The 16,478-nt window shown below is 36.0% G+C and overlaps 1 protein-coding gene across 1 annotated transcript in view; it reads left to right on the top strand.

Moving 5' to 3' along the window:
• The window catches only part of LOC309572992 (dynein axonemal heavy chain 5-like), a gene marked incomplete at both ends in the record, with an annotated part of 150,677 nt that overhangs the window by 8,214 nt on the left and 125,985 nt on the right, over positions 1-16,478 (top strand). Inside the window, 15 exons of the mRNA XM_082281607.1 lie at positions 144-215; positions 791-892; positions 2,415-2,601; positions 3,314-3,479; positions 3,589-3,682; positions 4,803-4,901; positions 6,177-6,358; positions 8,132-8,251; positions 8,949-9,150; positions 10,557-10,652; positions 11,369-11,542; positions 11,636-11,725; positions 12,116-12,271; positions 13,227-13,366; positions 14,800-14,951. Coding sequence (XP_082137733.1) covers positions 144-215; positions 791-892; positions 2,415-2,601; positions 3,314-3,479; positions 3,589-3,682; positions 4,803-4,901; positions 6,177-6,358; positions 8,132-8,251; positions 8,949-9,150; positions 10,557-10,652; positions 11,369-11,542; positions 11,636-11,725; positions 12,116-12,271; positions 13,227-13,366; positions 14,800-14,951 — 2,032 coding nt within the window. The remainder of the gene's footprint in view (positions 1-143; positions 216-790; positions 893-2,414; positions 2,602-3,313; positions 3,480-3,588; positions 3,683-4,802; positions 4,902-6,176; positions 6,359-8,131; positions 8,252-8,948; positions 9,151-10,556; positions 10,653-11,368; positions 11,543-11,635; positions 11,726-12,115; positions 12,272-13,226; positions 13,367-14,799; positions 14,952-16,478) is intronic.

Raw genomic sequence — 16,478 nt, 5'->3', positions numbered from 1 at the left:
CTGCAAACAGTTCACTTTTTGAGTAATTGGTTTTCTACAATTTTGTTTTCAGCACACTTTTAGGATAAGTAGATTTTTAAGTAAATTACTTTTACTGTATACATGTATTCTTTTTAACTGTATGCATTTGGTCCTATTTACAGGACTTTACAGGAACTTGTGCATTTTTCCTAAGGACATCAGATGAAGTTATAACTGCATCAAATGTCTCCCAGGTAAGACCAAAATCATGCAGTGTTCACAGTTTACTTAATATTTTCTCAGACCTTTATTCATACAACTGGAGTCAGAAAAAAAAGTAGGGAATGCTTATATGAAAATGTCTCATTGTATGATTGACAGTTCTTTTTCATAAGAATAAGCATTTGTATTGAAGTAAAATTCTAATGATTTATAAATTAGCTACTTCATTATTATTAAACCTCAAGATTTTAATTAATAAAAATCATTATTAATTAGTCATTAAGATATAAATTTTAATGACAATAGGGAATAAAGACATAAATTGGAAGATTTTATTTTAAGTAATGACCCTAAATTATGGAAATGCTGCACTTAAGTTGTATCTTTTAAAATAAAGATAATTCTTGAAACTCACATAAGGTTTTCCGGCCTCTCATAGCTTATTGTGTATAAGAACAGTACTTTAACAGCCTTCTCTGACTTTCAGAGATACTCATGTTACTAGTTATGGGCTGTATATGTGTTTGCATGTATCTAAATTTCACTCAAATAGTGTAATGCTGCAGAAGTTTACATACATTGTGTTAATTTTTGTTTCTTTCCAAAGGAGGTGAATTTTGGCATGCTTGATTGTACTAATGGAAATATCCTTCAGGGCCTGGAATTTTTCTTGTCCCAGATCATGATACCAGCACTTAAATCCCAACAGGTAATCAAACAATCAGTCTTTTTTTCTCTCAAGAACACGTGGAAGTAAGGCATGTTGCTGCTGCAGTTCTGTTTGTGCATCAGTTGGACCTAAAACAGAGGATATAAGAAGATACAAGTCTAATATGGGCTTTTATGAGAGTCATGCAATTTGTATACAAATGTTTGAAATTCATGTGTCTACTGTTTATTTTCAAGCAATAGTCCCAGCTCTAATTATTATGACAAAGGAGAATATAACACAGCAACCATACTAAGGTGAAAACGGTGATGACTTGATGAAAACTAGATTAGACCTGGATTGAAAGAAGTGTGTACTAGTTTGAAAACAAACCAGTGGGAGGCACCAAGTCAGAATAACAATTTAATGGAAATTAAAGAAAAGGAAAAAAAAGGTAAAAGAAAACACTGTCAAACTGACAGAGTCAAGGTACAACCTGACACCCTGTTAGTCAGGGTGGCGGTAGCAGTCTGGTAGAATGGTGGCTGCAGTCCTCTGAAGCGGTGATCCTGTAGTAAAAGAGTCTGCTCTTCCTCAGAAAGTCCGATGGTGGCTGTGTAGCTCCTGTCCTCTGGAAATCCAGTGGGAAGGGGGTGTCTCTGGTGGTCAGAGTCCCAGATTATATCCACGATGGGATGCTTGGTTCCTCCCTCTGGGTGGAGCATCTCACAATGGGGTAATGAGTCATGAGGCCAAGTGTTGATTGGGCTCATTAACAGAAGATAGTCCAGAGGGAGTTATCTCTGAGTCATGTGGCAGGACAATGATGGGCCATTAACAGCAAGATAGTCTGGGGGGAGGAGGCAAGGAAACACTGCCCCACCTGGTTTCAACAGCTCCTGAGGATGGTAATAGAATACACTGCAACCCAGGACAAAGTGTCAAGTCCTTCTGGCAGCACGAGGGATCAGTCCATGACTATTCTGGAACATGGACAGCAAACATTGTATTATATCTGGAATATCCAGCTTCTTTGATATTGTGGCATTTATTCTGTGGCACTCACTGTGGCACTCACAAAGCATCACAGTTGGTTCAGTTGCCTCTGGAAGCACACATTCAGAGGTGGGAAATACAAAGAAGCTCAGTGTCTGCTGAGAATGATGGTGTTGTGTGCTGTTACCACACACTGTCATTTTTTTTTCCCCAGGAGCAGAAAGGGAGATAAGAGTCTGTTTTCTCTGTTCAGAAGGAGAAAAAAAAAAAAAACAAACCTAAAAAAAATACAATCGAGTAGAGAAATCAGTGACTGCTGACTTCAGAGTGAAGTCAGAGTGAAGTCAGAGACTTTTATTTTTTAGAGCCTTTTGCTTATTTTTCTCTTCTCTAACAGACTAATTAAATCAATGCACACTTTAAAGTACTGATGGGTATATTTTAAAGGGCATGTTGATAACTCTTTGTATACTGCCATGAATAAGAAATACTTTTCTAAAGAAAAATACCTTTTGTGTCAAAAAAAAGAAGAAAGTGTGATCCTCACTTTTTTTTTTTTTTTTTGCATAAATCATAAAATAATCAGAACTGGGGAGCTGTAAAAGAAGGCTTGAAGAACAGCCAGATACAAGAGTTTCTGTATTCAGTGCATAAATTTGTGGGTACTTTGTCATCATCTAGACAGAATATAGAAGATAAAATTCAGCTCACAAAAGTGGATATTGATATTTATGTCAGAAACTTACAGAACCCATCTGACTACATAACTGCGGGTGAGTAATTCCTACACCAAAGCAAACACAGTGATGCTGTTTATAAAATAAATGTTATGTCATTAGTAAAAATTTACTTTGAAGAATTAATGCATCTTCCCTGAGCTGTATACATTTTTCTGCTAACTCTTGCCAGGTTTCTGATTGTATAATTATAAAACCATCAATCATTTTCCCATATTTAGTTCACAGATCTTAAAGAATTAGGTAGTTGCTTGATATATCATGCAAGCAGTTGTCTGTATCCCTCCTAGTTTACTGGCCAAGTAGTTGCTGAGTGAATCCATGTACTAGTGTGTGTGCTATTCACTTTCTTTGATATTGGAAAAATCCTATCCAATGTTGTCTGACTCTGGGAACAAAACCAGATGTATTTATAATAAAAAATTATAGAAATACTTGTTTTTGTAAGAAAAAGAGTAGTTATGTCTCTTTCAACAATAACTTTCTACCATTTCTTATGAACTCACTGTATTTCTAACTGTTTCCATTGTAAAGGATATGCAATAGTAACAGAGTAGGGAGATACAAGTATTATGTCTGTGTATCTTGTTTTTAAAATCTTAATGTTTTCCTGCTGGTTGGTGATTCAAATATGCTGATTTTACACAGTTTCAGATTATGTTTGACAAGAACATTTCTCTTCTGTAGTTTAAATTTCTGTATTTATTTCTTGGTGCTTATAAAACTGTCCAATTCTATGATTTTGAAGGCACTAACACAGAGGTCACTGAGAAACTTGAAGAAGTGGTCATGATTTGGACCAAACAGATCAGACAGGTTTTAGTGGAGGGTGAACAAATAAGAAGAGAAGCTGATGATGTTGGTCCATCTGCAGAGCTGGAACACTGGAAGTCAAGAATGTCATCATTTAACAGGTAAAATCCCTGCATTATTTCTCACAGAGTCTTAAAAAAAAGGATTTTTAAAAAATAAGGGTAAACTTTTATTCCAGAGAGAGTATTAAGTATGTTTCTTTCTTCAAAGCCTTTTAGATGAGATCAAGAGTTCAAGAGTAAAGAAAATTATAAGTATTCTTCAGGCAGCAAGATCAAAGACATTAAAGCAATGGAAAGAACTGGTAATTATTACTTTCTAATTAAAATTTTAAATTATTATGGTACTCTATTTGTCATATATACAGAACTGAACACAGTGCTAAAAATAAAAGTAGCTTTGAGTGTTTATTGTGGTTCTGCACTATGGTTTATTATCCATTTGTTGGAACATACAGCATCAATGATTCCGAAATTAAATAGATAACTTGAAAAGAAGTCAGTGCTTTTGTAATGCGTCTTTCATTAACATAATAGATAGAATGGTTGTGCGAAAGTAAAGCAGTTTTACAACATTTTTCTGTCTCTCACAAGCTGAACTCTGTGCAGGCCAACTGTAGAAGTCTGAAAGTCCATCATAATGCTTTCAGAATTGTTGAGAGCTGACTTTTAGTGGCATAACTGCTACTTCATGTAAGTGGATATCTGTAATGGAAACTTATCAGGCAAAATTGTAGGCAAGACAGAAAATAAGCTGTAGACCATTTACAGTAAATGAGACCCCCACCCAGCCTCACCCCCCAGAATGTAGGTCTTCTATTGCTTAAGAAAGTATTCTACTGTTTTAAGAATAGACCAGGAAAAGTTTTTGATTTTGTGATTACCATATTTGCAGACTTTTATGATAGATGGAATTTGGATAAAAGTGTCTGTACAGAGCCAGTACAGGCCAAAGGCGATGAACTAGTTTTCTTTCTTCCTAAAAACTAGCCCCCTAAGTACTGGATAGTTCCACCTGACATGAACATAAGGATATACAGGCATTAGTTGCGAACTCATTGTTTAGTAAGCACCCTGGTACATTTCAGGGATCTTGTCTAAGTTTAGTAGAATGGGTCCTGTGCTGAAACCATTCTAAAATCTAAGTTGGATCCATGAGGAGGAAAAAACTTTGTGGGTCTAAGTAAGGTTTTGCTTTAAACCGCATCCAAAATGTTGCTCACCACCAGGAAGATCTTACCTATTTTTGCATGTAAAAGCAGTTATTTCCTATGTGAAAAATAAATAGCATATTTGAAAGCATTTCTGTGGGAAAATGTTTGCAAGATGGAATCATAGTCTTGTGTGCTGTAAAAGAGAAAGAACTTGTTCAGAAAATTTTCACACTAATAATTCTATTCCTTTCTTTTTTTCTCATCCCTTCAGGATGGTAGTATAACAATTGCTGCCAATGAAGCTAAGGACAATGTGAGATATTTATATACATTGGATAAATTTTTTGGTCCACTTGCAAATGCTTCACCTGTAAGTCTTGTAAAGGCAGTTAATGTGAAATTCAGAAAAGGAACAAAGGGCTTTTGTTGCTATAAAACAGCTATTTTTCCTTTTAATATATAACTCTTATACTTAATTATTAGTGGACAACTTAACTCCTTAGGCATTAGTGAATTGAGCTTACTGATTTTAAACTAGCCAGAGATAATAATACCTTTTTTTTTGGTGTAAGAAGTAGTTATCATTCCAGAAGATAATTAAAGGGTATGAAAACACTAAGCATCAGATTGTGCTTTTCTAACCCAGTAATGAGCTGAGTTGCCTTTGTGAGCTTGAGTCTTACATATGGTACCTCTGTCTGCATGCTTTAGTTAGGAGTTACTTGTGATTGTTTCATTGCAAAAGTCATAAAATGATCTTAAACCTTTGGTTGAGCTAAAATTGGTCAGCTTCCACTTATTTTACAGGTTAAAGCTGTTTCTCTTGTAGGTAGCACTGTCATCCTGGTTCATAAAACTTATTTTCATAACCATATGGGTCTCAGAGTTCATTTTTTTAAGTGAGAACATGAATTTTCGCTATACTGACACTAGACAAAATTGTCTAAGCTTGCATAGTTCAGAACATTTACACATAATCCAGCTGGTAGCAATTTTTCTAAATAATACTTTCAAAGCTTTATCTCTTTTGCATCCATTGTGCTATTTTACACTGCTCTTCTGCAAATATTCACTGTTCCATCATATTGGACTTGACCTTTAGATACCATACTTTTTAAATCCTTTTCTAGACCAGTCACTGTCTCTTGTTCTGGTTTCTCAGTGTATCTGGCTTGCATGCATTTCTGTGAAATATTTCCTTGGGACAGAAAACTCTGTAGTTCAGTATTCAGTAAGAGTGAGATTATTGTTGCCTTGCCTCCTGCTGGATTTCTCTTCTGTACAGATCTTGGCAAAACAAGCAAAGGCCAACTATTATGTTCCTCTGCAAAGCAGACTACAGCACCTTCACGTACTGGAGGCCATGGCCAAGCAGAGTACAGCTTCTGGTTTTCCTGTGGAAAATCCTGCTGTGTGAAAGACCTATTCATTTATTCATTACCCTTTTCCCACATTTTTGTCTTGGTCATAGTGTGATAGGTCTCTGCAAGTGAATTGGTTGGTCCATTTTGTAATGATCTGTCTACAAGAACACAAAAAGACGATTGTCCACTGATAAACATATTCACAGAGCTGTCACATTTTCCACTGTGTTGAATTTCAGGAAATTCAGATTGCTGACTTCCCCATTCTTTTGCTGTTATAGGTAACAGTGATGGAGCACATTCCCAGTCTAATGAACACTGTCTGTATGATCTACTGTACATCACCGTACTACAACACGTCAGAGCACATGACATCCCTGTTTCTTAAAATCACCAATCAAATGATTAACACATGCAAAACCTATCTATGTGAAGGTGTTTCAAAAATCTGGGACCTGGACAGGTGATAGAACTTTAGTAATTTCAACTGCTGTTGTTGACACTAGAAGTAAAATTGTAGGTTAGTCATCAAGATTATTAATACGTAAATTTAAGTAGCCCTTTGTCCTCCTATTAGGCAGTGATTCCTATGTTAATTTTAAGCTGGTGACTACTATTTCTGTGTAGAATTAAGTACTCTGCAAAAACAAATTTACTGTGTGAAAAAACCTGCTATTGGAAACCATGTAATATATACTAGTATACAACACTTGATATATTGTCCCCATGGATTTTTTTAGACCAAAACACATTCAAGAAATTTGAACCGGGAGCTTAAATTCTTCATAAAAAAGCTCCGAGGACAGACTGGCAAAGTTCCATCCAAGATTTATATTTTGCTTTTACTGGACATGAAAGTCAGTTTGAGGAAGGGAACAATATCCAATTTTTGTGACCAAAATCACAATTCAGTTGTATTTGGGACATTGAGTTTGCTGCTCTACAGCTGCTTGTCCGTGTGCTATACACAGCATAAATGAGAGCACAGAAGTGTTTGTATGAAACTTATCCATTGGGTGGTGAATTCTGATGTCACTGGCAGAAAAGTGTATCTGAAGGGTGACAAGTGCAGATAACATAGGCAGAACACATATTATAAGAGCAGGTCAATTATTTTCATGCAAAAAAGAAGGGAAAAATCACAGAGAGAAGTTAAGATGAACATGACATCTGAAGCTGTCAGCTAGAAAATTAATAGTTGGAATAGTCTCTTGGAATAGTCTAACTGGAGTAAGATTATGGGTATTGACATGAAAAGGTGTTACAAGCCTCATCAAAGCAGATAGTCAGGATGTCTCTGCTTAAATTCCAGCCAAGTCAAAGGTGACTCTGAGGTAACAGGCTAGGAGACAAAAGTAAATCTAACCATTTTGACTTCTCCTGTATTTTGGTGTAGATAAGGGGAATTTTTCAGAAATTACCTGTAATCAATTAAGTACTGATTATGTTTATTCTAAAGAATTAATGTAAATAAAAGTAGAGTACTTTTTTTGTTTATTCTAGCAGACTTTATTTCTGAGACATTCTTCTCATTTACTTAATTGCTCTTGCTATCCCTGCGAAAGTTTTTCTCTGTCCCAGTTAATGGTTTCAGCCTATAAATTTGACTACAATTTTAATTCCCAATGATCTTTTGGAAGATGAAAGACAAAACCAAAGTGGAGCAACAGCCCTGGGCAAATGGCTTATGGCTCGTTTCCATGCCTCATCTATGTATCTCGTGTGGTACCTCAGGGTTAATGAACAGCTGTGTATAAGATGTAACTGTATTTGGCCTTAGGAACTAAGTTCTTCTTGGTGTATCTTTTTTAAAAAAAAAGACTCCTCATGCTTATTTTAGTGTGGAAAAATATTTCTCTAATCCTGTCTGCTTAGAAAAAAGAAGGAAATAAACAAAGGAAAACCTATCAGCAATACTTGATACAGAAGATGAGAAATGGCCAAACTGCAAGCATTCAGTAGCCAGCATTAACCCAGCATAGATCCTTTGTGGTGTATGCCATGAAAGTTTTGGATTGATGACAATGAACCCTAAGATAAAAATATCCAATCTAGATAACAGGTTTAAGTAAAAAAATTTTGATGTAAACATCATAATTTGAATGTTTTTCATATAATATATAATTTTGTGTTCTTATTTTGTAAAGTTGCATATTTGACTGAAATATTTCATTTGTATTTATGCTCTTTTGAAGACCTTAGGATGATTCTCTGTCTTCTGTATTTTCTTCTTTAGGGAAGAATTGCTGAAGAGGATACAACAATGCATTTCTCTCAAAGAAAAGTACCAAACGTCCTTTCAGAAAATTAGGGAGGAGCTAAAGGAAAATCCAAGTGACAGGCAATTTGATATCAGGTCTATAATTCACTCCAGTATTGAATCATATTGATGTGTACAATTTATAAATGAGATGTAATTATATCTGCTGGCTAACAGAAAAGCTATATATTCAATTAAAATGAAGTACTTATTATAATCAGAACGTGTTCTTGCAGAGTGTGTTTTTTTATTTTTATTCAGGAATAAACCAGGTTTTTGCCAGTCACTTGTTGATTCAGTAGAAGTCCAAGGGAACTTCAGGGGAATTTATGAATTTATTAATTGAATACAAATGTATGTGCATGGTATGAAATCCTAAGAAATTTGAATCATGAATGTAAGTGAAAACACTCTCAGGGAATTCAGTCAGCTTTGAGCTGGGTTCTCTATCACAATGCCAAGGAGTGTTTTACCTGTACTGGCACTTAAATCATGGGGCGTTTCTTAGTATTGTGCATTCACATTTTCTTCTGCAAATGTCTTATTTAAAAGAGTTACTCCTGTGAAATGTGGTAAAGAGTTTTTAATGACATCTGTAAGGATTAAGCATTTTCTGGTTTGTATACATGAATTGAAGGGGTTTTTTTGTTGATATGTAATCATTACAGTATGATTTTTTTGTGGTGTGAAACTTGATAGCAGCTCTGGTAGGATATATGTGGGTTAAATAAATAAAATCTGTTGCAAAGAGATTTTCATAAAAAATCCCTCTGTTGTTTTTTTTTATTGTTAGTGAAAACTATATATTTGGAAAATTTGAAACCTTCTGTAAACGTTTGGAGAAAATTTCAGACATGAGCAATACTATGGAAAGCCTTTTAGAGCTCCAGCGTGTAAAAATAGAAGGCATTGAAGAGATCACTGCTCAATACCAGAGCATTGCTACAAACATGAAATCCAAACAGTATGATGTTCTGGACCATAGGAAAAAAGAGGTACTTATATTCAGCACTTGTGTGACAATTACTCTGTTAATTCTGTACTTTTCACCAGAGTTTTGCAAAGAATGTTGGATATTATAACAATGCATATATTATTTTTCAGTAACTGTAATACCAATACTCTCATACCTTTTAATACAAATTGGAAGTGTTAGGGTAAATTTGCTTTTTACTTCAAATGTTTTTGTTAACTTTTTGTGAACTAGGTTTTGTGTGATAGGTAAAGCTACAAACAATTTTTTCTAAACTTGATTGTTTTGAGATGCATGTATTTTGAACTGCAGAGTGAAAACTAATTTAGGTATATTAACACACTAAATACAGTTTCTCTAATAATAAGTTATACCCAGTATTATTAAAAAATAATAGTGATGGCAGTATTATAGCAAAGTTATAGAGTTATATTATAGCAAAGTTATAAAGGCGCATTTTAGGAGGAGAAGAGAATGATATCACTCCAAGTGCTGAACAGAATGATAAAAGCTAAAGTGGCTTTTCAAATGCTCCAGTCTCATGTTTTAATACATGCTGCACAGGCTGGAATTGAGCTGCTTTGTTTGAGCTATAGCCTGCTTGTTTTGCAGAGTTAATGGTCTCACAATAGAAGTTCTAGAAGTGTTGACTTACTCTCCTGCCTTCCTGTACTAAAGCTTGCCACTGTCATTAACTTTCCTTTAAACATTTAACCTGGAATACTTGTGGCTTTCTTCTGACTGTTTGATGGCTTATGTTTCTCTAATACTTGCTGTGTGGCTCTTTTGTGAAAGAGGGCATTTACTGTTCACTGGAATTTGGAGGGGCTAAAAAATGGCATGGCTTGTCTACACCTGCGTGTTTGGAGCAATATCTATTATGGACTCTCTTCCCAAGCTTGTGCTCTCTTTGAGAGAAGCTTACTCTTTTTGTTAGACCCCCATTATTTGGGACTCCTAAGAAAAATTTCTACAGATAAATACCCAAATTACTTGTAAGAGCTGTCAGATTTGGTAATAACTTCCCTTAGTGTGTAAGGTGCTCTAGAGAGCCTGCCAGTTTGCTCACCTTTGATGGTTTCATACCTGGACAGTAAGCTGAGCACTCTCCTGTGGCAGGGCTGCAAGTAGCTGATGAGTGTGCTCTGTTCTCTCTGATGAGGTTATGAGTTTTCCTCGGCCTGTCTGTATTCCTCCATGCTCCTTTGTGTCCATGAAGATGAGGTTTTAATTATTTAACCTAACACAGTTTTGTTTGCTTTGCTTAGAGCCTTTGTTGCTGGTGTTGTTCCTGTTGTTTTTAGTGCAGTGCTGAACACATGCACTGGGTAGATAAAACAGATTCCCAAAAAGCTTCAGAGAAAGGGTTTTTTTATAAAATGAAACTGGCACTACAGATGATTTTTTTTTCTTTTGCTCTTATTCTAGTTTGAAAAAGATTACCTTGAATTTAAGAACCAAATTGCAGCACTGTATGAATCTATACAGGAATTTGTGGATTCCTGGTTTGAGAAGGCCGTAACTGTAAGTTATGTTATAAATGCAACCCCCTGCTTCTCGTGCTCGGAAGGGCTGAGTACCCATAGCTCCTACTAAACTCCTTCATTACTGCCAGTGTTCTGTGCTGTGCTGGTGGCTGCCTGAGATAATGTTGGAGGACATCAAGCCTATTACAAATGTTCTAAAAGTTGCTTGCTGTAAAGGAAATGTCCATTCTTACTTAGTGCCAAGTGTATGTTCCATCTTTCCATACAATGTTATAGCTCTATATTTTGAAGTTTATTTTCTTTCTTCATCGTGGTGTTTTCTGTTGCATTTCTAAGCTATTCCTGTTTGACCGGCAGGCGTAATGAAATAATGTCTGCCATCTGTTTCCTTGATGTCAATACTGTTCATTGGCTCAGGCCCTGATCATGATATGAGATGTTAATGAAGTGTGAGTAAAGATGTAGGTGTTCTACCACAACTGTTTGCTGAAAAAAAGGAGTGAGGATTTGAGAGTCAGAAAAAACCCAAACTGTAGTGGTAACAGTTTCTTGGTTTATACAAGGGTATGTATCTCCTGTGTGAGAAAAAATATAGAAATAAAATTCACAAACTTGTCTGGATGGATTTTTCTGTATTTCTTAGAAAACAACTTACAAATTTACATAGCATATTCTAAATTAATAAAATGCTGTATGGACAATGCCCTTCTGAACTGTTATCTTCTGCAATAAATGCTCTATCTTCCTTTTTAGACTGAACAGATGCTGGGATTTCTGATGAAGCTTGAACAAATAGGAGAAAATAATATTGATCTTAATGAAAAGTATATCACTGTTCTTCAGCAGTACAGCCAAGACTTGGAGTTTATTCAAAACCTCTATCAGAAGGAAAAGGAAAATCCACCTATACCACGTAATATACCACCAGTAAGAATGAAGTAATGGAGAGAGAAAAATTACTTTACTTCTTGACTGTTTTTAAATTAATGAAAATATAACCTCATATCTTCTGTGTTTTAGGTAACAGGGAAGATTATGTGGGCTCAGCAGTTATTCAGGAAAATTGACCGTCCAATGACATTTCTTAAAAAGAAAACCACACTTCTGAAGGTTGGAAATTAGCAGAGTAGGATTTGTGCTAAGCTTTCAAGGATGTTATTAACAGATGTGTGATTTACTTTTATACTTCTACACTCACTTTTCTTTCTCACTGGGCCATTACTGCCTTGTATAGGTCATAGTATAGACTTTGTTCTAGGGGCAAGATTGGGAGGAAAAATCAGGAAAAAGAGTTATGTTGGTTAGAGCAGTTGAATACTACTTAATAATTGAATTCCTGAATATATTGCTGTGTTTCTGTGTCTTACCTCATTTCTAAGACAGCATAATTTAGAGCTTTCTATTTTTGAGAGGAAAAGCCTAATGGAGGGCCTTTCTACTGTGTTAGACTCATTGAATTGTTTAAGTGGTGCTTTTACTTTTTTCCCCCCTAAATTGCAGACACTGGAAATGAAAAAAGTTATCAAGAACTACAATAAAATGGCTGCAGTTCTTTTGGAATTTGAGCTTGTTTATCATAGGGCCTGGTGCAGGTTTGCTGACCAGGCTAGGAATGCTCTGTGTGCTCCCTTACTTGTCAGGCACCCAGAAACCGAGGTAAATATGATTTATTTTTTGTATTACTGTTATATGATGTAGTATTACACACATTACTTTGGTCATATCACTGATAGACAAGAAAAAATTAAAATAACCTTAATAGGGTTAAAAAATGAGCTATTTGAGTTGGAATTTTTTTTTCCTTTTTGTGTATATTTATGATACATCTCATAATGTCTCTTTCTTAGAAGGTTTCCATCTTATTCAGGGTGTAAAAGAGGCAGTGTCCAGCAAATACATATCTACTACTGACTTATCTACATTCTCTAGATATTTTTTCCTTGTTTGTTTTCTATGTTAACCAAAATTTTAGTTGAGGAAGGAATTTTTTGTTAGATCATGGTCTTTTCTGCAGTGATCAGTATCACTGTGTTGAATATATTGCAATAATTCATTAATTTGCTTTCAAAACTGCTGAGGCAGAAAGTCTTACTTCACAGATTTTTTTTTTCTGCTGTAGTGCAGAGAAATTATGGTTAAAATGTGGCATTTTTTGTACTAATGATTCCATAATAGACAACTAGAACAGAGTTTTCAAATTTATGTAGCATCTTAATAACATTTAGTGCCCCCAAAAGTGTAGAGATTAACCTTCACAATATTTCTCCCTAGTTACTGATGGAGAAACTGAGATGAAAAGGCAAATTAGCTTCCAGAGAATACAACTGCAGAACAAGAATTAACAAGAATTAAACTTGGGATGTCATGGGAGCCAAGTGCTTAGGGCATAGGGAAGGAGTCACAAGAAATTGAAATCAGTGTAAGATATTGGCTGATTAATACTTTGGGAAGCCCATATACTTGTAGGGGAGGTTGGAGAAGAAACATGGGTATCTCTTACAAATCCTGTCCAGTCATCTTCATCTCTTTTTATGATCCAGTTATAGCACACTACATTTAACTACCGAACTAGTGTCTTATTTTCTATTTCTTTTTTTCACTCTACATGAAGGAATTATTTGTAAACTTAGACCCAATGGTCCTGGAAGTACTTTATGAGACAAAATACCTGAGAAAAATGCATTTTGAAGTTCCGAATGTTGTCCTTGTCTTGTGTGCAGCTGAAGAACAGATCAAAAGACATCAAAGGGAGTGAGTGAACACTTTCTGTATTTGTTTCTCATCTGCAAATGGGAATCCCTACCTTTGAGTCTGTTGCATATATTGCTTTTGATTTATTATAATTTTTCTCTTTGATGGAGTTTAATTGAATATTAGTTGCTTTCCTCTGTATTTGCATATTAACATGCAGTTGTTCCTATTTACACACATATCTCATTGCTTGGAAACGCCTAGATGTTTTTGTTTTGTTACTTCAACAGCTGCTGTAAAGTAGAGCTCTTAGGTGCTGCTATTTTTAGTACCAGAGTGCATCTGTGCACTCTAATATAGCAATTACACTGCAAAACATTACACCTAACATAAGAAGATTTTTTTCCTCTTAGAAAAATAAGCTGGAATTTACCACTTGATTGCAGCACTGCCCAAACACGTGTATAGGTAATACATCACTTAAGTTATAACTTGGTCTCTCATGTTGAATACCTAAAATCACTTTTGTTGATTTAAAATAATTTCTTTCTGTTTCTTGTAACAGTCCAAATCTCTGCTGCAAGAGTTCTTTTATTCTCAGGGATGCTGATGGTTAATTCTAGAACTCTCTAAACAGGGATGTTCAGTCTTAAAAAAGCAATGCTTTGTGAGGAGAGTTCTTTAGTTCTTAATTAGAATTGGACAAAAAGGGATGAAATTTAAAGAATTTCATAAGTACTTCAGTCTCTTCTCCCTTTTTCTGTTAAAGTTAGTTTTCACAGTTTCACTCTTACAATGCAACATTTTTCATTGATTTTCTGGGGAGTGTTTAAGGACAATTAACCATAACTTTTTAATGTGCAAGACAAACTTCTGTGTGTTACAGACCTCCAAAAAGCAACAGCCCCAGATTTTGCCATCCAACAGGGAAAAAAAGTACAGATAATGTTTGCAATAAAAAAGAAATCCAAACCCATTATGTATCTGACCTTTGAATTATGTTTGCTTCTAATTCTTGTTTACGCAGTTTCTTTGAGTAGCTCCATTTTCATGGAGCTATACTGGTAAGCCTTGATTCAGACTTTGGGCTCTTTTTCTTTGGGATTCAGGGTTCTAAGCGGTTTGTATGTGATTTTTCTTGTAAGAAGTGTCATTTCATGCTATGTCATGTGAGATGGGAAGAAGGACACAAAAATGCCATGTTTTCAATTTCCTGTTTCTATATTTTTTTAAAATTGTAGTTAATTTTTCTTGGGAGAAAAATTCTCTAAATTGATCACAGTCACTTTGCTGGAGGCACTTATTTCTTCAGTCTGGTTCTCCTGTTGGTAAGGACAAAGAGGCCTGGTTGGTGTTAGGAAGAGCTGCGAAAGGTTCATGTTTTTAAGATGAGATCAGAACTTGCAAATCTTACTAACAGAAAATGTGTCCAAAATTCTGTGTGTTTCAAATATCTGAATGAAGCACGTTATAAGCATGATTGCATGTTTCAGACTCCAGAACCTGCTGATCAGTTACAAGGAACATCTGAATAGGATCCCTGATGTGCTGAAACCACTGATGAAGCCATTCATAGGACAAATTGAGGATGCCCTTACTCCGGGCCTGATGCAGCTGTCATGGACTTCTCTGAACATTTATAAATGTAGGTAGTAGGAGAAGAAGTGGTGAGCTGTTCATACTCTTAGATGCCTGCATTCATTTTTATTTCTCTGTGAAAAATGTGTTTGTCTGAGGCAGCTGGTGTGGGGTCTGTAGCTCAGACCCAGGAAACCGTAACCAGTCTGGAGAGATGGTCCCGTGAAGAACCGTCTTCCCGGAGCCCATGTAGTTTTCTCTCAGGCACCGGAGTGCCTTTGCAGAGGGGCTGTCAGCTCTTTGGTGATAATCAGCTCATGATTTCAGCTCTTTGCTCTTCGAGGCAATCTCCAGGCCTGACCAGGAGGAGAGAGATGAAGGGACCCATACAGCAGTTCTGCATGGGGCAGCTTTATTAGTCCGCACCCCACTAAGGGGAGGCCAGGGATGAGCACTCTAGTCTCACAGGGGCAGAGGGCTAGGTCTTATAGGGGTACAGGGGTCGGTGTGGGAGGGTAAAAGCCAATGGGTTACAAAGGATCTGCATAGGTTCTCCAAGAGGACCATGGGTCTGTGTCCTCTCTCACCGTAACTGAAAGGTGGCTCCCTTTTCCAGGGGGATTCTGCTGGGAGGTTGTGCAATCTCCCTATCTCAGCAGGCCTCCCTCCAGGGCAGAGGCCAGGCATACCCCACTTTTGTGGACTGACCTCTTCACTTTAGGTGGATAATTTTAGCCCAACTGCTACAAGAATGTGTGACAAGAGAACAGCCATAGGTGTTTTGATAATATCTTTTCTATAAAAAAATCTTCATAACTTATGCTGAACATCTTAGAAGCGACATGTCTGAAATCAAGGTTGGAGGTTTTTGCCCAAATCCTAATTTTTTTCCAAGAAAACATTTTTTTTATTAGGCACTGAGATTTTCCACCCAACCAGTAAGACACAACCTTAACCCTATCAAATACAGCATAAAATTGATTAACTGTTGTAAAAGTGTTATTGAAATGGGCATATATAAAACCATCACCAAGACTTTTATGTTGCAGTTTCATGGGAAAACAATAACTCATGCTTGTAAATTAGTTTTCAGTTGAGGTTGATTGCTGTTAGGCTTTCCCTTTTCTTCTTCCAAAGGAAAAGCAGCAATATAAACAAGAACAGGTACAGTCTAAATCTGAAAGTGAAATGTGGCACAGGTTTGTGCAGCTGTTCATTTATGACTCTGCCATGTGGCAATGGTGCACGGGGTTCTGACCAGTGCTTAAGGCAGGGCTGGTCACCTTTCAGCTTTACTTGACCTTTGCCTGACCAGAGCACAAGAACCAAATATCTGTGCCTTAGATATCATAGTGATTTCTTTCTACATACAGTAGAAACATATATGTAATACCTTATGGTAATAAAAGTGACAGAGGACATCAGGTGATGTATTTCTTTATATTTTGCAATGGAAATATGAAAGGGAAAGAATTTTTCCAGTCTATTCAGAAACAGTCAATTTTACCTTTCATTTAATAAACACATTTGTTAAAGCAGTCAGTTTATCTCTTTCCAAATTAGGTCATACATATGAAAGAAGAAATCTAATGGT

This window comes from Coloeus monedula (genome assembly GCF_965178545.1).
Source record: "Coloeus monedula genome assembly, chromosome: 1".
NCBI classification, from domain to species: Eukaryota; Metazoa; Chordata; class Aves; order Passeriformes; family Corvidae; genus Coloeus; species Coloeus monedula.
Note: the sequence above shows the minus strand (reverse complement) of the source record. Positions and strands in the feature narration are given on the sequence as shown.